At 43.3% G+C, this 27,104-nt stretch overlaps 1 protein-coding gene across 4 annotated transcripts in view; it reads right to left on the bottom strand.

Moving 5' to 3' along the window:
• Positions 1–7,648: 7,648 nt before the first annotated feature.
• Positions 7,649–27,104, bottom strand: part of ICA1 (islet cell autoantigen 1) — a 98,906-nt gene continuing 79,450 nt past the window's right edge. For all 4 annotated transcript variants that reach the window (XM_067562133.1, XM_067562134.1, XM_067562131.1 and 1 more), the window contains 4 exons: positions 27,027–27,068; positions 19,248–19,526; positions 15,096–15,191; positions 7,649–8,583 (listed from right to left, as the gene is read on the bottom strand). In XM_067562133.1, coding sequence (XP_067418234.1) covers positions 8,462–8,583; positions 15,096–15,191; positions 19,248–19,526; positions 27,027–27,068 — 539 coding nt within the window. In that variant the 3' untranslated portion in view covers positions 7,649–8,461. The remainder of the gene's footprint in view (positions 8,584–15,095; positions 15,192–19,247; positions 19,527–27,026; positions 27,069–27,104) is intronic.

Below are 27,104 nucleotides of genomic sequence, written 5' to 3'. Positions count from 1 at the left end.
GAACACATATGTAATAACTGGCTCTTCAATCCAGCAGCAAAGGCACGACACGTTCCAATGGCGGGAAACTGAAACGAGATAAATTCGGTGTAGAAATAAGGCATAAATTTAACAGTCAGATATTTAGCCATTGGCACAATTTACCACTGATGGTTGTGTATTCTCTATCACAAACACTTAACTCAAGATCGGATGTCTTTCTAAAAGATATGCTCTGGGAATTATTTTGGGAAAGTCAATGGCATAGACGAGGTACGTGTGATACAGAAGCCCATTGGTGCCAACCAACAAAGGGGTCACTGGTCTTTACAAGCAACTGCAGGCTCAGACCTGACAACCTCATTTCACCACTTTCATGGTAGTTAGTTATAAAGGGTAGCATGGGCGATCAGTGTGAAAGCTGCTAATTTATCAATCCTCCTCATCATGGTGAGCTGTGTGTATGAGTGCTATTTAATGTCACTATATTGAAAACTTTGCCCTTATGGGGGGGAAGCATGGCCCATTCAAGCAGGTCGGAGTTGTCACCCTCCTCCTCTCTTAGCCATTTATGTAATGTATTGCTTGATGATCCACATTTGCACCAAGCCAGAAAAGTCAGTAGAAAGCCATCAAAGACAAACTATAAACATTGAAACCAGTTGGAAGTGAAAAGGAACCATGTGACAATGAGGGAATTGCCCTGGCTGCAAATAAAGTGATTCAGCATGTCACGGGGTGGAGAAAAGCACTCTGCAGCCATTCACTGAGGAGGTATGTTCAGGAGCAGATGCTTCATGGAGGATTGGGTCCCAGGTCCCTCTGGCTAGTAAACACTGCAAAAAGTAGCTTTTCATCCTCAAATCCACTCTTCTCAGCTAGGCAAGGTGATTATTAATGAGCATAATCCCTAGTTTGCATTTTTATGATGTTGGTTGATCTGTAACCATTTGTTTCCATCACTCACACCTGTTTCTGTTTCAGTCTCTGTTCTTTCTTAAATACATTTCCTTTTGTTTCACTAGAATTGAACTCCAGGGCTGTGGGGGATACAGGAGTAGTGAGCTAAATTGAAATTGGTAAAGTGGGGTACATTGGTCCTTGGGGAATGGAGGAGCTGAGATTTCTGTGGGTAACCAGTGATGAGGATCCCCCCACAGGGGGACACACTGAAGGGATTTGGGGGCTGAGGAACATCTATTGTCATCCTGCAGGACAAAGGCAGGGCTAGTGTAGCCCAGAGGAGAGGACTTGAGTGGGTGACAGGTTGGTGGCATTAGGGAACTAACACAAGCAGGACTCCCTTGTGCTGGAGGCAAGTGGCAATAAAGTGACTTGCAGCCCTGGGTGCCCAAAGAAGCATCACAGGCACTAGATAAGTCCAATGGTCCCTTCTGGCCTTAGAATCTCTGAATCGGGGGATAGACTAAGACAGGGCTTCCTTGCTCTCTCCTAAGCTATTCCACTTTAGATAAATGATTAGAGTCATCGAAGCAGGACTGCACCTTGGCCCCTCCACGCCCAGGTAGTTGCAGTGAGCGCAAGGCTCCAGCAGCATTCTCACTCGGGCTCTGTCCCACTGGCTCTTTATGCACAGCAGAACAGCTTCATCAGGAGAGACTGAGGAAGCCCCACCTCAGAACATCCCTTAGCCCAGGGGTTACAGCACTCACCTGAGAGGTGGTGGCGGCCCTTCAAATCTCCTCAAGCTGAGGAAGGCATTGAATCTGGGTCTCTCACAGCCCGTTGAGTGCAGGGGAGCGAAGGACTGCACCTCTTCCTCCTGCTAGGTTTTAATGGGAACCACGCTGTGGGGTGGTCTCTGATCACACGTACTTGGTTAGGCCCCCATGTGACTTAGACGGATGAATGCCTGTCATTCCCCACTTCATAGTTTGCTCTGGGGCCTAGGCAGTAGATAGATGGCTGGAGACCTAGCATGAGGCTGTAGTGCACATTCTCAGAAGCAGAAACTAAGTGCCTAGGGCACTTCTACACAAAAACATAGATGCTGAGAGAGTTTTGGGGCCTACAGAATTAGGCAGGGGTGCTGGAACAATTTCTGGGGGGGGGGGAGGAGAGGGGAGGTATTTAGAACAGTTAAACCAAAGTGTAAACCTTATATATAATGGAAACCACATCAAGCCAAGGATCACAGTGGGACTTGTGTGGGGGTCAGATGCCCAAGCACCTTTGTCTGAATCAATGTGTACAATTGATTCAGACAATGATTTCTGTGCGTGAAGATTCTGGCACCTACACGCAGTCTAAGTGCACCAGCTGTGGCATGCTCCCCTTTGCTTAATCCCAGAAAGGGAGTCTGGGTGTGAGTAGGCCACATGGTGCTATCCATATGGACACCACTGAACTTTGTATATATACCACGTTCCAAACAGAAGAAAACAATCATATGAGCAGTGTTATGCTAGTCCAGAAGTAGGTTTTGATCATGTAAATTAAAAAATTACATGTCAATTTTTCTTCATGAGCTGTTCAATTCCCAGGATGCACAGTTCAAATCCCCTGAAGCAGCTGTTCTTAGACTTGCAGAAACCCAGACTCACTGAAATCAATTACATCCATTTTTAATAAACTCTCTGATAAAGACAGTTAATCAATTGCCACTGTTTTCATTTTGCCACAGGCTCTCCACAGCATTTATTCTAAAAAAATTCTACTAAAAAGTCAGAATATGGAACTAGAGTGAAGCACAGTAAATCAAGATGAACACTGGGCTGCATGCAACAATCAATCTGTAATTTGAACAGAATGATTAACTGGGCTGTTGTCCCACTTACAGCTGGGCCAGTACAGGCAGAGCAGAGTAAAATCCTATGACAATGGCATTCGGGATTCGAGTGACACTGAAACCCGACACATGCTGCAGACCTCACAATTATTACAGGAGTACTGTTTGTAATCAGGGTGGATAAAAATCAATGATTTTTTTTTTTTAAATTTAAAAATGTGGATTTTTTAAAATTTAAATCAGATTTTTTTTTAAAATCATCAATAAAATACTAAATTTCTCTCTTGTTTAAAAAAATAACAGTTACAATTTGTAGCCGGGAGGGGTGGTCCCCCTCTGAGGAGGACCCAGGGAGGGAGCCAGACCCACCCTGGCTGACAGAAGCCTGCCCCAGGGAAACACCTGACCAGAAGCCAGGGGGCAGGACTAGGCCTTTAAAGGCCCCAGTGGCCCCACCTGACCGGAAGCAGGGGGGGGCGGGGCTAGGCCTTTAAGAATCAGGCCGGTGAGCTCAGTTGGGGGGAGGCGGCCGAAGGGGAAGGACGCGTCTCCTCCGGAGCTCCTAGCCAAGGCCGGGCCGAGAGGGAGTGGCCGGCCTTAAACCCAGCCTGGGCATCGACCGAGGCCTCCCCCAGGTTCCCTACGGCCGGGGAGTTGGAGGGACCACCAGAGACCCCCACGGCCTGGGAGCCGGAAGAAGGCCCGTCGGGGCTCCCCGAGGACTACGAGCCTGAGGAGAACCCCCCGGAAACACCCAGGGCCTGGGAGCCGGAGGCGGATCTGCCAGAACAGTGCCGAGCCTGGGACCCCGAGGACCTACCGGCCCTGCCCAAGGCCTGGGGACCACAGGACCTGGAGGAGCTACCCTTCGAGGATGAGCCCATGGAGCTCCCGGAGATGCCGCCCGTGGACGAGGAGGGCCTAGCAGGTCTACCGAACCTCAGCGACCCAGAGGAGGCAGGTACCGGGGGTTTCGGGGAGGAAGAAGCCCAGGGATCGCCACACGTTAGTGGCTGAGTCAGGGGCAACCTGGGCGGCGTGTTGCGGCCGGAGCCCCGCCGACCCAGTGGCAAACGCTGTTGCCACTGCCAGGGCCCTGGGCTGGGACGCAGTGGAGACGGGCGGGCCTGCGTCCCCCTCCCCCCTTCCCTATCCTCCGTGAGGAAGCCTTCCCCGCCGTGCCGTTCCCGAGAGCAGCTTGCTCACCTGCCAGCCCTGCTTGAGGGCCGGGCTATAAACGGCTTGCCTCGCCAGCCCTGCTTGAGGGCCGGGCTATAAACGGCTTGCCTCGCCAGCCCTGCTTGAGGGCCGGGCTATAAACGGCTTGCCTCGCCAGCCCTGCTTGAGGGCCGGGCTATACAATTAAATCTCATTACATCAAATCTCATCTCTAAACCTATACTTAGAGTCTCATAAAAATGAATTAATGGCTCCAGCCTAACTACCAGCTCTTGCTTCTTGAAAGTTCTGGGCCTTCAGTTTTGTTTCAGTTTCAGTTTCTCAGCAGACTAAAGTCACATGTGCAAAGAAGGACACAGGCTGGATAGGATTGTTCTGTGCTTATGTGGTGGTGGAGCTGGGCCAAGCAAGGAAGAGGAGTTAGTTAAGATACTGTCAAAGACTGAGAGACAAATGACGGAGGCAGAGTAGAAAGGAACAGTGGAGTGGATTGGAAAGAAAAAGGGAAGACATTATTCAGTACACACACAGCTTCCTATATTTCCCCACACTTTTGCCACAGAAAAACTGTCATGGCTTCTGGGGGTAAGAGACCCTATCTGGGAATATTTTGAAGAAATACCTCACCAGAAAGTTAAACTGCAAGCACTAAAGAAGCAAATGGATCAAGCACTAACTCCACCTCATTTTCTTGCGAACATTCTCAACCCCAGCTATAAAGATGCCTAACTTTTGAAGATGATACTGCCATGGCGTGGACATCTCAAAATCACTCCTCAGTTATGCCAGTCATAATAAATATCAGGGCTGGAGTGGAACAATTTAAACAGTACATATTTACTGATGATGTTTTGAACAAAGTCACTTCCCTGAATTGGTGGAAATTATTAGCCAAGCACCTTGAAACAGAGTTCCTTCAGTTGCTAAGCCAACTTTTCACAGCAGTAGCTTCTTCTGCAGGCACAGAGAGAATATTTTAATCGTTTGGCATTATTCATTCAAAGCTAAGAAATCGACTGGGAGTTGAAAAAGCAGGAAAACTCGTATTTGTTTCAGTCTATGACAGTGGGAGTGGGGAAGATGAGAGCTAGTTGTAGAAGTTTTAAGGACAATGTATGTTTAGTGTTGTGATAACTTGTCTGTTAGAGTTAATTAAATGTGAAAATTAAAAAAAAAAGTGTAAGGACAGCCGTCAGCCACCAACTCAGGAGACTGCTGCAATTGCAAATATGAAACATTTATGTAACATCTAAGATTTAGTTTAATAAAATAAGTGCTATTGTGTTTGTGTGTGTGATTTAATTCTTACCATTCCTAATATACTGCTACTGCATCTGCAGCTTGACACAGATAATGAGTATTATGTACTATTTCCTAAATTAATAAAAATCAAGTCAGCTAAAAAATTACACAAAGTATTCCCTCCTAGATGTTGTAAAATGCTGTATTGAGTTGTAAATTGACATGTTTTAGTGATCAGATTTCCATCATTGTTTAAGAAATATGTGAAGAATTATCAGTGGAAACTTGATTTAAATCAATGATTTTCTCTTGGCAATTTAAATCAATCCATCCCGTTTGTAACACAATGTGAAGGTTTGTCTAAAAACTCCTATTTTCAGGGTGTTATTACTCCAGCTCAAGTTTTAGATTTGAATAAACGTTCATTATAAAGTTCCACTCTAGAACTGATTATTAATTGCGTTTCTTTTTAAAAATAAATTTTAAATATATGTCTAGCTCTTTTTTAATTTAAAAGTGTAAAAAAATAATGAATTGAATGAGACTGAGAATTCAAAGCTAATTTTATTTTCAAATTTACATTTTTATAATGGATTAATCCATAACACCAAGTTTCACCATTTGGAAAAATATGGGGAAAGCTACAGTTTCAGTTTGTCTTGTCAAAACTGGGTGGCTCACTCAGCTGTTTTTGTATCTAAAATGTGATGAGGATTCAGAGCAGTGCAGATGCTTTTCTGCACTTGTGCGGTACCCAAAAATGACCCAATTGATCAGAGTTATTTACAGTTCAGAGGTCTAAGATCTGTGATCTAAAAAACATCTCTCAATGAGTCTTACACAATATCACATTAGCTGCTTTAAACACATTATGGTCTCAGTGGCCTTGTTCACATTGTATGGAAAAATATTCAGTTTTCCACCTTTGCTTTTATTGGAGCAGCTTTAGCTCCTGGGAACTTTAAGGAAGATTTGCTGCCACCCTTTTAATAGCCCTGGAGTCAAACTATGCTCAGAGCAGGTCGAGATGATTTGGTGGCTAGTGGCCCCTTTAAGACAGGGTGAGTCTTTCCTGATTTCAGTGGGCACTGGGATTGGGCCTTAAATGTCAGCAGACCATCTACATTGGTGCTCCTTACTTTGCTGCCACCAGTGGAGCTATGTGGGTGATCATAAACTTGGGATGAAAAAAGGTTACTGCAGACCAAGCCCATGGTACAAATTCAGATGAGCTGGAATTACAAAATACCAACTGTAATCAATGTAACATTCATATTGTGCTGTACAGATGTACACAAATGATCGTTTCTGCCCCCAAAATGCTTACAGTCTAGAAATCAAGATGCGAGAAGCTGAATAAACAAGGCAAGGTTGGAGTGGTGGCGTCGGGGTAACAAAAATAACAGGATGTGCGCATTTATAATATTTCGGAATTCTGTATTTAAGCAGCTATAACTGCTGGATGAATATTGGGTAGAAAGTGTTTACATGCTTACATGTGTGGATTTTATAGAGCTCTCGTTTGTTTTTTAAAAGGAAATTGAGCTACCAAAAGTTACACTTCAGGACATTTTAGCCATGCCTTCAATTCACAACATAGACACTCAGAAGCAAGGCTGAAAATCTGGCTTCATATCCTGTTGTGCTTCACTTTTTCAGCACGTAAAGACACACTTCCTCTCAGACCCCTGCAATAACTGAGACCAATAGCATGAGACAAGGATTAAGTGTCAGGTTGCCATGCAATGATGAGGCATTCAGTCCAAGGAGTCGCGAAAGACGTGTGAAAGAGCTTCCGGAAGGAAGAGAGCTGTTTATCTCTCAGATTTTGTCTCTGTTTCTTGAGAGTCTGGTTGTGGTGACATAAAGCCACTGAGATCTCCCAGTCAATGCTGCCTACTATTCCAACTCTACAGTACATGGCACTCTCTCCTTCATGCAGTGATTCAAGGGGAAGCTGTCACTCCCCAGTGAAGCTTTGATGTGGTGTTCTTATTTCGTTTTCAAGCAGTTATTTCAAGGCTCCCAGTTCAGGGACTTAGTGTCTAACTGATCATCAGGCAAAAAGACTTGGATTAATTAACTGAGGATGCAATTAATTCCTGGTGCAAAACTGCATCTACATAAAAGGAATTGGAAAGAAGTCCCTTTTTTTTTAAAAAAAAAAAGGGCCCAAATGAATAATCGACTGAAAAACAAACATTGCACAATGTGGTTTTGTAAACTTATACAAGTTACAAAGCTAAAGTGAAGGCTGACACTTCTCCTTTAATTTCCTCTGTTTTAAAAGGATGGGGGCTGGGGGTAGGAGAAGAGACACTGAGTTGCAGAAGAATCTGAGCACAGGATTTTCTTGCCAACCTACTGCATTATTATCCTGAAGTGGCTTGAGGCAATGAGATGAATTATTAGCTACTGTTTGAAAACTGCTCACATTTCATCCGCAGATGAATGGCGCACACTGCATTAAACAATGACACTAACATTCCAGCTGAAAAAAGAGGTCATCACCATGTTTTTTTTTCTTTGTTGTCAAAACCATTTTATTAAAGGAGAGTTAGTGTCACAACAGGCTCAAGAAACACATGCTTATCAAATCAGTTTGATGAAAAATACTCTTAACAGAAAACTTGAATGCTTTCAAGGCATGTGTAAGCAATAGTGGCACCAAACTTCTGCTTTGCATGTACAAATCCTGTTGGCGCAATGAAAAACTCAAAGGATGCACTCTGGGCAATATTTTTGGTTTTGTATAGTGCCATGTGTCTAATAATTTAAATCAGAAAGAGCATGAATACAGCAGCTTGACAGACCCATAATCCTTCAATAATTTAGCTCCAGCATGGATTTTTCACTACGGATACTAACAAAACAGATTGAATTTACATCTCAACATAGTAGTGGCATATACAATCATGATTTGAGTCATGCAGCCTCTCCCATTACATGATCTTTTGATTTACACAAGAAACATTATAAAAAAATAGGTTTATAATTTATATTTCACTCTAGAATTAGCTCCGCAACACCTCAGGCAATGACAGTGTTTCAGCAGGTATCCTAATATGGCTAGAATGTTGCTCTAAATTTTAACCTCATTTGGTAAGTCCACATAGAAAATAAATGCAAATTCTTTATACAAAACAAGAGTGAATAATTGTACCTATATAAAAGGGAGTTAAAACCCTTTCGTTTTATCATAATGGCACATACTTTATAGTTTCATAACCGCATACTGATTTTGTTGTAGTCTTCTAAACCCAAAGATAGTGTTAATGAACGGAGGAGTGTAAGTTACCAGAGGCCGCGGACTCATGCATTGAGCAATTCATGTTCTTTATCTGTTTTCCCAACAGCATCAGGATTGGATAATGGGTCAAGGTCAGCAAAAAGACTGAACCAAGCAGTCAGGTCTTTAGGATTCTTTGCAGGTTCTGGAATAGTGAAATATACCCCATCAGAATTCTTGCTTGTCTTAAACATAGCTGATTTAATGCAGAAGGTCAAACAAAATGCCATAAGTATTGTAAAACTGCTGAAGAAAATACATCTCCTTCTAGAAATAGAGTAATGAATGACATTTTAACACATTACTTGCAACAAAATTAAATATCCAATTTAAATAGCATTTCTGTAGAAATGCACGTATCACATCAGTCTATATAGGTATTTATATGCCTCTCCACCATAGTAACTATCTGAGCACTTCCTAGTTATCTGAAGATACAAATAATCTCTCCCCCATTCCCTCCCCCCGTTTCCAGCCTGTAGGAGAAATTGCTTGATTACTTGATAGGTGTTTTGTTTATGTTTGTGAATGTGAAGGAAGGGGAGCCAAGTGGAAGAAATTAGTTTTGAATATATAGCTTTGGCCATGGGACTAACCACTTCCAATCTTCTCCTGTGAAAGCTCTGTCTCCCGCACATGAGCCTCCTAAACTGGTCAACAGTTTCATTGCTCTGATGGAATGTAGTGATCATAGCTCTGGACGAACAGTGGATACCTCACGTAGCTAGGGCTAATCCCTGGTAGGGCTTTGAATACCAAGACAGAAGATCCTGAACTGTACTCTTTATTCACCACAAGGAACAGAGTGATGTGTTCACAGCAACATGCTATGCTAACAGGCTGTTGCATTTTGTAATTGCTGGAGCTTTTCAGGGTTAAGAGCTTCACATCTAGATAGAATGAATTCCAATAAAGAAGCCTGGGGGTTATGAATGAATTTTTCCCCCGTAACCAAATCTGTGTCCAATAGGCTGGGGCTAGTTGGCTGGGTAACCAATAGCACTGAAGGGGCTGAAGGACTTTTTTAAAAGGAAAAGTTGCCCATAATGATCTGAGTTCAGTTTGAGAGGAGAGATCTGAGCCATTTCAGGGCATTTCCATTCACCCCAAAGTGGCTTGGGACAGGAGTACATAGTCTCAGGTGCCAGAAAGATGAAACAAAATGGTCCTGGATGTATTTCCCTTTCCTATGAACAGAAGGAAGATATCCATCAAAGCAGCAAGTATTGTCAGAGCACCATGACCTGACCTGAAGGATCCAAAACATACACAGCTGGCACAAAGTGCTAGCATCTCAAATACCTTAGTCAGAAAAGGGAGGCAGATACTGGCCAGTTGTTTGCAAAGTCTCTGACATCAAGTAATGGTCTCTTTAGTACTAGTTGCACTATTGCATGTATTAGGGCTCTTCATTCAAAGGAGTTGTTGACAATCTCTGTTAGCAGGTGTCCCAGATGTCTTCTGTTTTCTCTTACCACCCAGGAAGGGCAGAAAGTGTTTTCATTACCACCTCTCCTCTGTGCCAAGCCAAAAAACCAGCCAATCAGCACAGCAAAAACAGCCAACTAGCCAGAGTGTAGGAAAACAGCCAAGTGGAACAGCTGTACGTACAGCACACCCTGGAAGGCGGAGCCCAGGGCAACCGTCCTGCTCAACTGCCCCTAAGTAGGGGTCCAGGCTACAGGTGGTGTCTCTGATTGCTGGCAGGGAGTTCATGACGACATTGTATGAATGGGCTGAATTTGTGAAAGGAGGAGAGCACTGCATTTCTGGTCTTGTAGTCAGCATGTTGTTTTTGGTGACCTGTGGAGCCTCCCAGATGCAGATTATCTTTTATGTGAAATAAGATACTTCCTCTCAGTGGGAGGTGTTGTGTTCTGGGGTTGAGTGGAGGCAATCTGGGTTCACAAAGCAACTGATGGACAAGAAAAGTTCTGCTGGGAATGACTTCACTGTCTGTATGGCAGAGAAGTGGAATCTCTTTGCCACCTTCACGATTATTGGCATAGGTTTTAGACTAACCCAGTGCAATTTATTGCATCAGAAAAGGGCAGTTACAATCACCACAATTGCGACTTCTCCACCCACTTATATGACCACATCTAAAACGGATGTCAAACCCCACTTGGCCCCGCTCTCCTAACTATGCAAAGAAACTTCACACATTTCAACACGGAAACAAAAAGATAAGAGATGGTTTAAGGTCACTGGTCTCTTTTGTATAAGAGATCTTTGAGGAAGCACACGCATTTATCTGTGCACACACACAAGAGGCTAGAGATATATAATGGACACTTTACATATACTTGGCCCAATCCTCCAGCAAACACCAACCAAAGTCAATGGACCGTTTTTTCCCAGTAAAGGATGCAGGACAGCACTCTTTACTTTGAGCTGTCTGTTGCACCAAGTGAATTATATTGCAAACAGATTACTGCTAATATGGTGCACACCACTGAAATAATGTTTTGATCAGCAGGTTTAGTTAGGACTCTGTTCTACCATATCAGAGGCCTATATTTCAGCCATAATGTCCTCCCTGAACTTCAAAACAAATACAGCTCAGTTCAGACTGAGTGCATGTGGCTGCAACTCTATGGCTCGTAGATTTTTCAACAGATGAAACACAGGCTTTTCTGCTATTTCATCATAACTTAAATGATTGCTCATTACATTTCACCAGGTTTAATGCCACAAATAAAGATACATATATGTTCCAACACCGATTATCTAAAGCATAATCACTGATTAAAGTATTTAATTAGTGCACACATACAATTCCTGAAGGTAAATTTATTATGCAAATAATCTTAGAGTAATGGAAAAACCTGGAACAAGCCATTACTAACCTGTTGTAACCGTTGTTCTTTGAGATGTGTTGTTCATGTCCATTCCACGTTAGGGTGTCTGCACGCCCAAGTACATAGCTGCCAGAGATTTTTTGCCTTAGCAGTATCCATAGGGCTGACTCTGGTGCCCTCTGACACCCTGTGCTCATGCCACAGAACATGAGGTGCCGCCGGCCCTGCGCCCCTCAGTTCCTTCTTGCCATCCACAGCGGGGACGGCGGGCAGGTCATGGAATGGACATGAGCAACACATCTCGAAGAACAACAGCTACGAAAGGTTAGTTACCGTTTTTTCTTCTTCAAGTGTTTGCTTGTGTCAATTCCATGTTAGGTGACTCACAAGCAATACCCCTGAAGGTGGGCTCGGATTTCATGGATGTGCCACTTGTAACACCACTCTGCTGAAGCTGGAGTCATTTCATGCCTGCTGGGTGATGGCATAATGGGTTGCAAGGTGTGCACAGACGACCAGGTAGCATCTCTGCAGGTATCTTGGATCGGCACTTGCGCCAGGAAGGCTGCAGATGATGCTTATGCCCTGGTAGAGTGAGCTGTTATGATCGCTGGTGGGGGCACCTTAGCTTATTCATCGTGGATAATGTCTTGCATTAAATTCTACTAAGAGATCCTCTAGGAAGAGACCGACAGGCCTTTCATCCTATCTACTACTGTGACAAAGAGTTGGGTCGACCTGTGGAAAAGCTTAGTTTTTTCAATATAGAAGGCCAAGGGTCATCTAATATCCAGGGTGTGCAACCTACATTCCTAATTGGAATTGTGCGGTTTCAGGAAGAACACCAGCAGGAATATGGCCTGGTTATTGTGGAACGGTGACACTACCTTTGGTAAGAAGGCTGGGTGGGGACACAGCTGGACTTTGTCCTTAAAGAACACAATGTAGGGTGGTTCTGAGGTGAGACCCCTGATCTCAGAGACCCTTTTCACTGAGGTAACTACCATCAGGAAGGAGACCTTCCAGGAGAGAAGCTAACAGTTCAAAAGGGGGACCCATGAGTCTGGATAGCACTAAGTTCAGATCCCAGGGTGGTACTGTATCCCTGACCTGAGGGCAAAGCCTCTCCAATCCTTTTAGGTACCTCATCACCATGTTATGGGAAAAGACTGATTTACCTTGGATTGGAGGATGAAAAGTTGAAAGAGCTGCCTCCGGGAAGACTGAAGAATATACCACCCCAGTGAGCGCAAGGTGGCCCGAGAGTCTTTCAGGCCATGAAGCCTGGCATCCATTTGCTCTGAAAATGGAGCATTGCCCTCGAAGGGAAGGTCCTGCACCGACTGTTGCACTTCCTGTGATAGGCCCAAGGACTACAACCAGGAGCACCGTCTCATTGACACTGCAGAGGCCATTGACCTGGCTGCTGAATCAGCAGCATCCAATGCCAACTGGAGAGAGGCTCTAGCTACCACCTTCCCCTCCTCCACAATGAACACGAACTCCTGCACAATTTCTTGAGGCAGGGAGTCCATAAATTTAGTCCCAGATGTTGTAATTGTATCTCCCCAGCAATGTCTGCTGGTTAGAGATCCTCAATTGTAAACGAGCTGTGGAAAAGATCTTTCTTCCAAACAAGTCCAGTTTCTTTGTGTCCTTATTTTTTGGTGTTGAGGCTGATTGGCCCTGCCTGTCCCTTTCGTTTGCCGCAGCCACCAGCAGGGATCCTGGGGATGGGTGTGAGAACAAGTACTCACAGCCCTTAGCTGGGACATAATATTTCTTTACAGCCCATTTTGAAGTTGGTGGCAGGGAAGATGGCGTTTGCCACAGAGCCGTGACCACCTTTAGCGCCCCATCATGAACAGGGAGTGCTATTCTACCTGGTGCCATGGCAGCCACAATATCAAATATGCTCCTGAGAGGCTCCTCAGCCTCCAGGCCCAAGTTGGAGACCACCCTCTTAAGGAGCTGCTGGGGGGTTTGGAAGTCATCCAGTGGCATTGGGGGAGTTAGGCCAGTGACAGCCTCATCTGGTGACGATGAGGATGACTGTATAACCGGAGGAGGGCGTGACACCTCCTCTTTTCCCTTCTCTTTCCCCACTGGAACTGCCTCTGCCACTGGGTCCATGGTGTTGGCACCAGGCTCCGATTCCAGGTCCGAATCCAATGTTGGCCATCAATGCCACAGGCTTAGATGCGGTCGTGGGAAAAGGGCCCTGGCATCGAGACCCCACACAGATTCCAGTATGGCCACTGTGTCGGCCATTAGCCTTGTGGCCAGCAACCTGGTGCAGGACCAGCACTCGACACTGGTGTGCCCGATGAGCTGTGTTTTTGAGGGCTAGGAGGGGGCTCCCTTTCAGAATCAGAGGAGGAGGATTCCTCCCTTGGGGACCATGGCGCCTCTTCCTGCCTGCTGCAATGGGGTGCTGGGGACCTGTACCACAGGGAGGGTGACTGCCGGTGGGCCTCCTTGAAGCGATGCTGCGTAGGTGGAGAGCGGTGTGCAGCTGAAGAGTGGTGCTGCGATGGCGGCAAGTGGTGCGGCATCGGGGAGCTGTGCTGGGTATTTGGCAACTAGCGCCATGCCACCAGTGAGTGGTGCTGCGATGACGATGATCAGTACATACCAGGGCGATCTGGAACAACGGTCCTCAACCGGTGACTCCTGCCTCAGAACTGGCGACCGTGACCACTGAGCCGGGTATGAGATTGCAGGGACTGTCTTCTTGGCGCAGGTGACTGGGGCCAAGTTATTGTAGACCAGTGCCGAGGTTTGGGGGACAGTGCCGGTCAACTGGCCATTGCGGTGGCCCCAATGCCAGTTTTCTCCTTGAGGAGAGTGCTTTTATCAGCTCAGTCGCTCTGACCAGAGGTCTTGGGATGGGCAGCACTGGGAGGATCATAAGGTCCCTAGCTGCTTGAAACGTCTCCGGAAAAGATGGAACCATGAGGTGGAAGGACCCCCTTCGGCTCCCAGGAGTCAGGGTAGGTTCCCTCAATGGGCTCTCAACCCTAGGAGGAGTTGTTTCCAACTGTTACTCTGCGGGCAATTGGCCAGACATGGGTCCTTTGCCTAACCCCACCTTCTTATCTCTCTTTAGTGCAAGGGAACACCCATGATCCGTTCTTTGTTCTTTTGCTGCTTCTTTGGCACTGGCGAAGGCGAACGGCACCACGAGGGGCTCACTGATGGTGAGGCGCCGCGCACTGGCACTGATGTGTCTGGTGCCAATTCTGAGTGGGATTGTTTGGAGGCCAGTCAGATATGCCTCCATCAACGTGGCATTAAGATGGATATCCCTCTCCTTTTTTGGTCCATGGTTGAAAGCCCTTACAAATTTTACATTTGTCCCTGATGTGTCTCTCTCTCAAACACTTCAGGCAACTCTTGTGAGGGTCATATAGTGGAAAGGGATTATGACACACAGAACACAGTCTGAAACCTGGGGAACGGAGCATGCCCCTAGAGGGACCACTAATTCTTACTCACTTACCTTGCTCACAAACTAACTAGCACTATATACAACAGACAAAAGGCAAACTACGAAATAAGGCTCTTGCTACCGCAAGGGAGAAAGCAACTCCTGCAACTGTCACTGGTGGAAGGAAGGAACTGAGGAGGGACAGAGCCAGCAGCACCTTATATACAATGGCATGAGCGCAGGGCTCCTAAGGGTGCCAGAGCTGGCCCTCCAGATACTGCTAAAGCAAAAAATCTCGGGCAGCCAGGCACATGGACACACACACACTCTTAGACTCAACATCAGCAAGCAAGAAAGATAAGATTTAAGACTGAATTGGTAAAAACAAATAATGTAAAAAGCCCAAAATAATAATGAACATATCACCTTTCACAGGCGTCTTGTTGGTGTTCACATTCAGGCTGTTTGATTTCTGTGCTGGCTGTTGTACAGATGAAGGGCTAACATTGTTAGCTGCCCAGCCTAAAATTCAATAACATAGCTGCATTAGTGTCAATCATCAGTAATTACTTAATGAACTCGTATCATCCTGGGTAATTTACAGCAGAATATTCATAACAGTTGATGAAGTCATACACCAACCTCACCCCACTGTCAGTTATGACTACTACTGCTGATCATATTCTTCTCGTTCCCATAGAAATTAGCAGTTACACTATTCTGAAGGACATTATTCCTTGCAGAAGTTATCTGCTGACCAGTTTCATGTTCCAACAGGTTAAGGCAATTGTGTGCTTTTCATCTGCACAGGCAAACTTCTATTCTGCCAAAAAGAGCACTCTTCCTGCCTCCACCCTAACAAGACCACCTTCCAGGCACTTTCCCACTCACAGAAACTCCAGGGCAGACAATCCAATCAGGCAGGAGGGTGGGTGGGAGGATTTTTAACATTTAATTGTTGTAAATTTGACTGCAATTTAACTAAAATCTGGCACATGCTGTACTTTTTTCTTCTGCTGCTACTCTTGTGCAGTTCCAGGAACCGCCATTTATTTACTGTCCAATGCAAAGTATTTAAAGGGATGCTTACCTTGAAATTATTTTTAAATGATTCATTTTGAAAAATTCCAGCACCTTTAAATAGCATAACCCGAACTTTATTCTTTAGGTTGATCTGAGAAAAGATTTTTTCTGTGTGGTTTTTTAATTTCTTTGTTTATAAAATTATTTTCAGCAAGGGAGAAACTATGCAAGGTAAACAGTGAAACTGACCATACACAGGGTACTGCTGTAACATTCACACCCAGGCACCACAGTCATCAGCGGGAATAGAACCCACCAACTTTAGCACCAAAACTCCAAGTCTTTACCCTTGAGTTTAAAAAAAAACCTGTCTTTTTCCTGTGAGAGAGTTGTGGGTTATACAATCACTGGGATCAGCCAGTAGAGGAAGACAGGATCATATGCACTAGGCTTATATATTACACTGTTAAATGTTCAATGTAAACACACTGGAAAAATAGGACTTTTCCCACTTAAATTATTTCATTTAAAGTTAGCTAAGGTGCTACTTGTAACTCTAAGGGGTGCAAGTTATTTAAGTCCTTTCATTTTTATGATGGTAATAGGGTATATGCTACCAGAAGTCTGACCATGATATATGGTGCTAGGTATATAGCCAGAGCCTCTTCCCAATAATCCAACTATAATGTTGTCTTCTCTGCATATGGACTTACTTATCCAACCATCAATCTTAGTGATCAATGGCACCTAATTCTATGAAATCTTAAACATCTCTCTCTCTCTCTCTCTCTCTCACACACACACACACACACACACACACACACACACACACACACACACACACACACACACCAGTTGTTAGCATTCAGAATATCCTCATTTGATCTCATCTCCCCTTTTTCCACGAGTCCACACTTCCTTCTCTTCTGTGTCTCATAGTTTCATTCCACTTTCCTGTTCCTTCATCCCTCTACTTACTTTCTTATCTTTTGCCATCCCTGTCAGATAGGGTCCTGGTGTCACTAGGACCTGTTCCAAAGGCCATTTAAGATAAAGTCACTCTACCCTAGAGTCTTGCTCACTTCAATAGACTACTGCCATTATGTAGTGATCTGTCCTCTTTCTATTTGATTGGTAGGTAAAGCAGTCCCCCTCTTTTATAATTGATGCCAAGCCACTTTATTAAAACAGATAGCAGGAGCGTTTTATAGAATCACATAAATTAGAGGTGGCAGGGATCTTTTATGTCCTTTCCCTGTCAATGAGATGCACTGTTGTCACCAACTTCAGTAAGAAGGGAAAGAAGATGGATGCATTGTCTATATTCGAACAGGCAAACCGGACAATTGTGCCACAGGCCCCCCACTACCAGGCCTCTACCTCCTGAAAATGTGACACTGCACATTTAGAAGTTTAACCTTTCATACCACTAAGTTAGAATGACAAATAATAAAGGGAGCCTATCAGCTAATCTGTTTTGGAATGGCTTACAATAGATTGCACCAAAGCCCTTGTAAACTTATGTGCCACATCCAACGCCTCATCTTTTTCTTTTAAACCTTGTCATAGTTTCATTAATAGACAACTGTTACAGCACTAGAGGTATCTGGTTATGAGGGTGGGTTTTTCAGGTTGGTGTGTGTTCTAGACTGCAGATATCTGGTAATTGCAGTGGGAGTTTTTGCTGGCACACAATATGCATTTGCTGGCATTTGCTGGCACACAATATGTATATCTCTACAATACTTGCACACTAATACTTTCTTTCCTTTCCTGTCTTCCATAATGAAATCCTGATGACCACAGACATATTCTTCTGGGATTTTTGTGCAATGAGGCATTTTTTTAGTTTGCTTCCACAATTTGTAACACAGTATGGTTTGAAATCCCATAAATGCATACAATGCTCCCTGTCTATGGAATGCCCAGTAGATATGTAGGGATTTGCTGCCACTCAGTAGCTGGGGCGGGTTTAAACTACCCAGCTTAAATTAATGTTAGATACCAGCCAGGGAGCAGGGGTGTTGCCTTTATAAACGAACTACACTGGAAAAGGATGAAGTCAACATGAATTGAGTAACCGTTCCCAGTGTTTTTCTGGAGTTTACTGTATAAACACATTTTCCCCCTCCTTTGCCAGAGTGGTGTCTTATCAGTTTTTTTGGTTAATACTAAAAATCAGATCCATTTATATGCCAACAGCTGGCAACGGATAGGCTGAGTAGGTTAAGCAAATAGGGCCAAATTCTAATTTCACAGAAATTAATGGGAATTTTGCCTGGAAACTTTCTTCCACTGAACTCCGTGAGACCAATATTTGGCTCAAAGAATTAACTGATGGGAGATTTACACTGATGAGACTGGCAGACCACAAATCTGAACATAGTATAGAAAAGTATTTAACTCTTATGTAGTTTTTCCTTTTCCTTGCACTAAGATTTGGGGAGCAGAACGCCTATGAAAGAGTCACTGGTCTCTGCTTTTGCTTGACTATTCAACAAGTAAATTAATTTTAAAAACTCCTCAATACAAACTGTGCTGCTTTTTGTGATAAAACTCTGGATCTGAAAAGGACTTCTTTAAGCAATTGCCAGGGCATCTTTATGAAATAGTCTCATGTACTATATTGCCATTAGCACTATCGAGCAAGTTAGAGAGAGGAATTTTGCCTATGAAAAAATAAACTGTAATCTATAAATTGGAAAGCATTTGCTGGCCTGGAGCCTATTCTGATTTGTCTGTTCCCTGAGAGTGGCTTCATGACATGACTAGACAAAAAGATTATCAGTGAGACAGTAAGGAAGTCAAGAAGCTTACTTTTCATCCCTGCAAAACTGGGAAGTTAAAAAAAGTTATCATAATTAAATTTAGAAATGGAACCAACAAGCTGAATATTTTTCTCCAGCTGAACAATATGTCAACATGGATAATTTTAGTAAGAATTCTTTATTATGGATAAGTAAATGGGACCAAAAGGATAGCAAGAGGAAAGCTTATGCTCCCTTTAGAAAGACAGCTGAACTAGACAGCTATATCTGCAGTGGAATATAAAAACCTCGAGAGAGCTGTTCTTTATTAACCAAGAACTTTTAAAAATAAAACTGACTTGCTTTCTCCTTTAGACAAAGTACATTATTATTATTATTATTTGCACTACAGTATCACTAAGAAGCTCCGTATCAGATTAGGCCCCATTGTGCAAGATGCTGTATGTACATACAGTGAGAGACAATTGCTGACCAAGAAGGGTATAGCTACACTGCACTGCTGACATGGGCTCAGGCTGCAGGGCTATAAAACTGCAGTGTAGACATTCATTCCCAGAACCCCAGCTCCAGCCTGAGTTTGAATACTTACACAGCAATTTTATAGCCCCATAGCCCTAGCCTGAGTCAGATGACATGAACCAGCCACGGGCATTTCATTACAGTGTAGACATACTCTAAGAATTTACACTCTATATAGACAAGACAGACAAAGATTGGGAATTAAAGTATACAGAGACTAAGGTCCGAAACCTGGAAAGGCTTATGCAACAGCAAGACACAGACTCACCATGTAGAGAGGACTGTAAATCGTTCATGTTTTGGTCTAAGAGCTGTGAGGGAAGAAAGCCTGATGGTGCTGCCACTGAGGATGGAGTGCTCTCCATTTCTCCGACTGAAGAGGTAGTGGAGAGGTCAGTGAGTGGGTCTTCTCCAAAGACAGCTGTCCACTCTTTGCTGAATTCCCCCTCATCTAGCGAGGAAGCATTGAGGATCTCATTCAGCAATACCATATCATCCTTATCACCTGACTCAGGCTCCAGGGAGTTCGCAAGTAGGTCTTTTGAAGCTGATATTGAACAAAATGTGTGGAACAAGACAAATTACTAGAGATGAATTAACTCTTAGGGAAACAAATGCAGAAAGAACAAAGGGGAATATAGAAAACTTCAATTCAGATTTACTATACTGAATCCTATTCAGAATGTATAGTCTGTATGGATTTCTGTGGTTTTCCATTTCCAGACCCAGTTTCTGTGGACAAGTCTGGCTGCAATTAAGCAGTAAGCTATTCTTTGATAGGAACCGGAAAACAATCACCTCCACTGAGACTTGCTTCCTGCCATTTAAAATGCAGGGCAAGTCCAAAATCACTGATTACACAACAAACCAAAACACCACACAGTCCAAGATTTAATCAACTCTTAAAGGCTGCTTTTCTGCTGCTGTCTGGGTCCCTATTATACACACTCTAAAAGACTCATTTGACTTTAAGTAAAATCAGATTGCTGCACCCCACAAATAGAAGATGTAAGATTCAAATATATAGGAAACATTTTTGTCGGACTTTTTGACTCACTGATGAATGACTGGATCAGTTGAGGGGTGAGAGGGAGTCTCTATTGGAGAGAATTGCCTACTAGACATGCTCAGAGGGATTTTCAAAGACACTCAGCATTGGCCTAATTCTTCTCCCATTGAAGTCAAAGTTAAAATTCCCATTACTTTCAATGGGAACAGTCACATCAGTGCTAAGTACTTCTGAAAGTTACAGCGCTTACCCCTCATTCTCTTGACCTGTTTCCCATTCTATACCAAGGAAATTGCAGTTAAAGAAGCTGCTAGGTTATCACTTACAGTTAGTGGTTTTTAAAAAGTCTACTACCCCCGCAAACACAGAGATACATAATGCACTCAACTCCTGATCATAACTCTTAACCATCTAGTTTATATCCGATATTGACACAGTACTTGAAGGGAAAGAATCAGCATCTCTGAATTCAAACAACATGTGTTACTTTAATCTTCCCCCAGTAACATTCAGCACTATACTGAGGAACTATGCTGATATCAAAAACAGTGGTTTTCATCTTCTACTTAGTGTTGGTTACAAGTCTGATAATATCACAGTACTGAAACTGAAGAGTTTACCTCAATTACGTATATCTCAAGCATGTGAAAGCACAAGAGGCAGCTTCATTTTGCAAAGCTTCAGTCAATTTGGTATCTTACTCTATCCTCCATTTCTGCTTACATACAACCTTAGAGATTACAGGTGCTTTTAATGTTCAGGGCATAAGAGATCATAAGAATGGACAACAGGATCTCGAGGCAAAATGCTCATTAAATTTTATTTAAATACAACTCCGTACTTCAATATGTTCTTTCTTTTAATGATCTTAATGATTTACAATGAAATGACCACAGTGGAGTCAGAGGAGAGAAAAGGGGCAGAACTAGTTTTAAATAGGTACATGAGTCACTAGGATACAGGAGAATACAAACATCTGCATACTAGGAATGAGCTAACCAGCTCATGTAAAATAAGAACCAGCCTGAACTTTTAGCCAATATTAAGGTAAAATCCAAACATTTGAACATCCCTTTAATTTACATTTTTATATGACTGCATTTCCTAGGTAGGACCAAAAATAGAAAGAGCACAAAAAAACCTACTCTCCTGATATTCCCATTAGAAATTACCAGAAGTGTCACAAGAAAACCTATTCTCATGATATTTTCATCCCACTTCCCTTATCTCAGAGGAGTGACTAAGAATAATAATACTTTCCAGACTTTTCAAAGTTCACTCAGTAGTACCTATCCATTCATGATGGCACATGACGCCTGCCTTTGCTTTGTGAGGGCGCAGGCCGCGCCGCATTCCCTGCAGCACAGGAGGGTGGTAGCTATGGTGCTGGGCCCGTCCCAGGCTGGGTCTGCCATGCGCAGAAGTGGCTGCCGGGCTGACTCCTCCCTCAGCAGCACATGGAGGTAGGGGGTGGAGTGCGGGCAGGGCAGAGAGGTGGAGGAGCTTCCGCTGGCGGCTGTTCAGGAGGCTTAGCCTCCCCAGGCCTATTATACCTGCCACCCAGGTATCCACCTAGCCACATATTTACAATGCACTCATGACTATGGTAGGAACATTACTCTTTCTCTCTAGTATTTCTAAGGCATTTAACAATCTGATATTTAAGCATTCACATACTGTCCTAGTGTTTCAGCAGGAAATGTTTTACTTTCATGAAGTTTCAAGTGCAGCAGGAGACGATACAGTGATAACATGTATTAAAAGTGCTGTTACTAGTGATAACGTGATACCATTACTGCATCTCACCACAAATTAAATTTACCTCAACAGGAAGGTTTGCAGTGATACAGCTCAGATCAAAACAATGCTAGTTATGCAGTTTCCACATGTCACACCATACTATGACAATTTTTAGTAAAAAAATTATACATGAAGATTTAAATCTGAAAACTCAATTTTCTCTGACTATTCTAGTGTGGTAGCTATACTAGATCGTAAGTTATGGACTTTCTTACTTCATCCATACCCCCTCCTCCCACACCTTCATATTTGTTTTACTTTTTGTTTTTCTCCCTTGCTTTCTGCCCACCATTTCTTCTCCATTGCCCATTTCCCCACCATATCCTTTCCTTGTCTGCATACATAGCTCCTAGCCCAGGAAATGTTTAAAAACACATTTTAAAAAAATCCTGCCATAACATTCCATTTTGTCTGTTTGAATACACTTAACATTTCTGTATCTTTTAGAACCATGCGTCACGCTGTATGATATTAAAAAAAAAAAAAAAGAAGAGAGAAGAACAATGTGGATTGAAAGCACTGCAACATGAGGGGCTCAACAACCCAGGAGGAGAATTAGGCCTTATGTGTACACACAAAAACGATGCCATTTTTACTCTATCATAAGAATTAAAGTGGTAAAATCCCCTCTTGCATGGATGCAGGTGTACACGTCTCAAGGTGTTTATACCAGTATATCTTATTCTCATAAAATGAGAGGAATAAGGTATACTGCCATAAGCATCTTTATACCGATGTAACTGCCTCCATGATAAGGATCTAGTTCAGAAATTGTTAAAAATTGGTCCAAAACCTGTACATAGAATCACAGAAGATTAGAGTTGGAAGGGACTTCAGGAGGTCATCTAGTCCAACCCTCTGCTCAAAGCAGGACTAACCTCAGCTAAATCATCCCAGCCAGGGCTTTGTCAAGCTGCAGCTTAAAAACCTCTAAAGATGGAGATTCCACCACCTCCCTAGGTAACCCATTCCAGTGCTCCACCACCCTCCTAGTGAAAAACTTTTTCCTAATATCCAATCAAGACCTCCCCCACTGCAACTTGAGATCATTGCTCCTTGTTCGGTCATTTACTACCATTGAGAACAACCTAGCTCCATCCTTCCTGGAACCTCCTTTCAGGTAGTTAAAGGCTGCTATCAAATCCCCCCCCTCATTCTTCTCTTTTGCAGACTAAATACGCCTAGTTCCCTCAGCCTCTCAAGTCCTGTGCTCCAGCCCCCTAATCATTTTTGTTGCCCTCCGCTGGACTCTCTCCAATTTGTCCACATCCTTTTTGTAGCGAGGAGCCCAAAACTGGACACAATACTCCAAATCGGCCTCACCAATGCTGAATAGAGGGAATAATCACTTCCCTCGATCTGCTGGCAATGCTCCTACTAATGCAGCCCAGTATGCTATTAGCCTTCTTGGCAACCAGGGCACACTGCGGACTCATATCCAGCTTCTTATCCACTGTAACCCCCAGGGTCCTTTTCTGCAGAACTGCTGTCTAGCTCATCAGTCCTCAGTCTGTAGCTGTGCATGGGATTCTTCCGCCCTAGAGTGCAGGACTCTGCACTTGTCCTTGTTGAACCTCATCAGAATTCTTTTGGCCCAATCCTCCAATTTGTCTAGGTCACTCTGTATCCTATCCCTACCTTTCAGGGTATCTACCACTCCTCCTAGCTTAGTGTCATCTGTAAACTTGCTGAGGGTGCAATCTACCCCATCCTCCAGATCATTAATGAAGATGTTGAACAAAACCAGCCCCAGGACCGACCCCTGGGGCACTCTGCTTGTGATCAGCTGCCAGCTAGCTATGGAGCCATTGATCACTACCTGTTGAGCCCAATGATCTAGCCAGCTCTCTATCCATTTTATAGTCCATTCATCGAACCCATGCTTCTTTAACTTGCTGATAAGAATACTGTGGGAGACTGTATCAAAAGCTTTGCTAAAGTCAAGCTATATCACATCCACCACTTTCCCCACATCCACAGATCCAGTCACCTCTTCATAGAAGGCAATCAGGTTGGTCAGGCATGACTTGCCCTTGGTGAATCCATGTTGACTGTTCCTGATCACCTTCCTCTCTTCCAAGTGCCATAAAATAGATTCCTTGAGGACCTGCTCCATGATTTTTCCAGGGATTGAGGTGAGGCTGACTGGTCTGTAGTTCCCTGGATCCTCTTTTTTCCTTTTCTTGAAGATGGGCACTATGTTTGCCTTTTTCCAATCATCAGGGACCTCCCCCAATTGCCACAAGCTTTCAAAGATAATAGCCAATGGCTCTGAAATCATATCAGCCGACTCCCTCAGCACCCTCGGATGCATTGCATCTGTCCCCATGGACTTGTGTATGTCCAATCTTTCTAAATAGTCTTGGACCTGTTCCTTCAGCACTGAGGGATGTTCACCTCCTCCCCATTCTGTGCTGCCCAGTGCAGTAGTCTGGGAGCTGACCTTGTCTGTGAAGACAGAGGCAAAAAAGGCATTGAGTACCTCAGCTTTCTCTACATCCTCTGTCACTAGGTTGCCTCCCCCATTCTGTAAGGGGCCCACACTTTCCCTAATCTTCCTCTTGTTGGTAACATACCTGTAGAAACACTTCTTGTTCCCTTTCACTTCCCCTGCTAGCTGCAACTCCAATTGCACTTTGGCCTTCCTGATTTCATTCCTGCATGTTCGAGCAGTATTTTTATAATCCTCCCTAATCATCTGACCAAGCTTCCACTTCTTGTAAGCTTCTTTTTTGTGTTTAAGCTCACCAAAGACTTCTTTGTTAAGCCAAGCTGGGTGCCTACCATATTTGCTATTCTTTCTGCACATTGGGATGGTTTGTTCCTGCACCCTCAATGAGATTTCTTTGAAATGAATCCAAGAGCACTGGCTGTCTTTCCCCCTCATATTAGCCTCCCAGGGGATCCTGCTCATCAGCTCCCTGAGGGAGTCAAAGTCCGCTTTTCTGAAGTCCACGGTCCATATCCTGCTGTTCTCCTTTCTTCCTTTTGTCAGGATCCTGAACTCGACCATCTCATGGTCACTGCTGCCTAGGTTGCCACCCACTTCTACTTCCCCTACCAAATCTTCCCTGTTTGTGAGCAACAGGTCAAGAGGAGCATGGCCCCTAGTTAGTTGCTCCAGCACTTGCACCAGGAAGTTGTCCACAACACTCTCCAGAAATTTCCTGGATTGTCTGTGCTCTGCTGTATTACTCTTCCAGCAGATGTCAGGGTGATATAAGTCCTCCATGAAAACAAGGTCCTGTGAACTGGAAACTTTCCCTAGTTGACAGAAGAAAGCCTCATCTACCTCGTCCTCCTGGTCTGGTGGCCTATAACAGAGACCTACCACAACATCACCCTTATTGTTCTTGCTTCTAAGCTTACCCATAAACTCTTAAACTGGCTTATCTCCAGTTTCATACTGGAGCTCAGAGCAAACATAGTGCTCTCTTACATACAGTGCAACTCCTCCACCCTGTCACCGCTGCCTGTCCTTCCTGAACAGTTTATACCCATCCACGACAGTGCTACAGTAGTGTGAGTTACCCCACCAAGTCTCGGTTATTCCAGTCATATCATAGTTTCTTGACTGTGCCAGGCCTCACCTGTGACTCCAGTAGGAATGTTTGACATAGAAGAGGGTAGAAAAAGGTAGGAGAAAAAGGCCATTACCAGGCACAAGAGGGACACAATATTAAGCCACAAAACAAAAACTCACCACGTCTAACAGTTTATACATGGAGAGTCTGAGGCTCTCCATCGCACGTGTGGCTGGGGAATTATCACTGTGCCAGATGTCCATGGATAGTATTTCCTTCAGCACTTCAATAACAGAGCTGTGCGAATAACTAATTTTTTCAGTTTTCTGGCAATTCCAAAAATTCAACAAAAATTACTTTTGGACTGACTTGAAAATGAATTTTTTTGAAATTTTCTGCAAATCCAAAAAAACTTTAAAAAAATTCATTTAGATCAAAAATGCAATGTTTTGTGCAACCTGAAATGAATAGTTTCTTTTTGATTTTGAGCTTTTAAAGAATGTTTTGAAATTTTTAAAGCATAAAACAGAACTTTCAAAATGAAGTCATTTTAAATCGAAAAGTCAAAAAACATTCCATTAAAAAAAATGTCAAAACCGTATTTTTTTGACCAAAACAATTCAGCAAATTCAACACAAATTCGCAAAATATTTTGGTTGAACTAAACCTGCATTTTTTGGAGGGGCAAAAATTAAGTTTTGGTTGAAAAACTTTTGCCCAGCTCTACTCCAAAGAGTTCTCTTGTCTTAGCTAAAGTGAAGATATCTGTATCTAGTCCTTCCCACTTGGAATTCTATACTGTATAGGTTCCTCTTCAGATATCCTAAAATACATTATTCAGTCTAATTGACAGAACTACATAGTGTTTTTGAGTCACAAAAGACTGTGTGGTCTTCTGAGATAAGTAAATTAGGAGCAAATGAAACCACTGCATGAAGTGTTACTACATTTTCATAAGATAGTGCTGTAAATAAAGTTTGTCACTAAGATTAGTTGGGCCCTTCCTACATGGAAGTGGAGATAGAAGAAAAAGACAGGCTAAAAACAGCAGTTGGGAAAGAACAGGGAATACTACTTATCCCTTAGTGCTGACACTAGTCTAACCAGCAGAGGATACAAGTACAGGGTGTGTATTATAGATTGTTCTCCCTTGTATAAATGAGAACAACATAGCTGTTTTAATTAACAGGGAGGGTAAGAGAACTCAACAGACCTTTTACATTTTTAAAGGAGCTCAAATCAGTTGTTTCTGATACTAATATCTGCCATATTTCCAAAACAAATGCTAGTGACTATTGGACCAGTACCAACTATAATGACAAGGTGAGCACAAAAAACAAAGATGAATAAAAGACAGGACTACTAAAGATCATCGGAAAGATGGGAATGACATTAACATGCATGTTGGAGAAATTACTACAGTGCATTAGCCCCACTGAAATAAGTGTGAATTGCGTCTGTTGCCAGTAAGAAAATTATATTTTATGGCAAATTAACTGAATTACAGTAAATCCTATTACAGTCAATGGGGTTTACTTTTTATTTTAATATCAGATTTAGTGCCCACAAATTACGTAGATAGAGTTGAAGTTCTTTAACGCTATTTAAGTACTGCAGGTGTATGATCTCATTTAGAAAAAGATAGAATTACAATTATTTCTGGTGTCTTGCTTTTGGAAAACTGATAAAATAGACATGCATTAATTTCACATACCACTTTCTTCAGGTTTCAGGTCTAACAAATCATCTATGGCACCTAATGGTTAAAAAGCAAAGCACAAAAAATTATTCA

The sequence above is a fragment of the Emydura macquarii genome, unplaced genomic scaffold (assembly GCF_026122565.2).
Source record: "Emydura macquarii macquarii isolate MOO-44397 ecotype Brisbane River unplaced genomic scaffold, CSIRO-AGI_Emac_v2 contig_2422, whole genome shotgun sequence".
In the NCBI taxonomy this organism is placed as follows: domain Eukaryota; kingdom Metazoa; phylum Chordata; order Testudines; family Chelidae; genus Emydura; species Emydura macquarii.
This window is presented reverse-complemented; position numbering and strand designations above follow the sequence as displayed.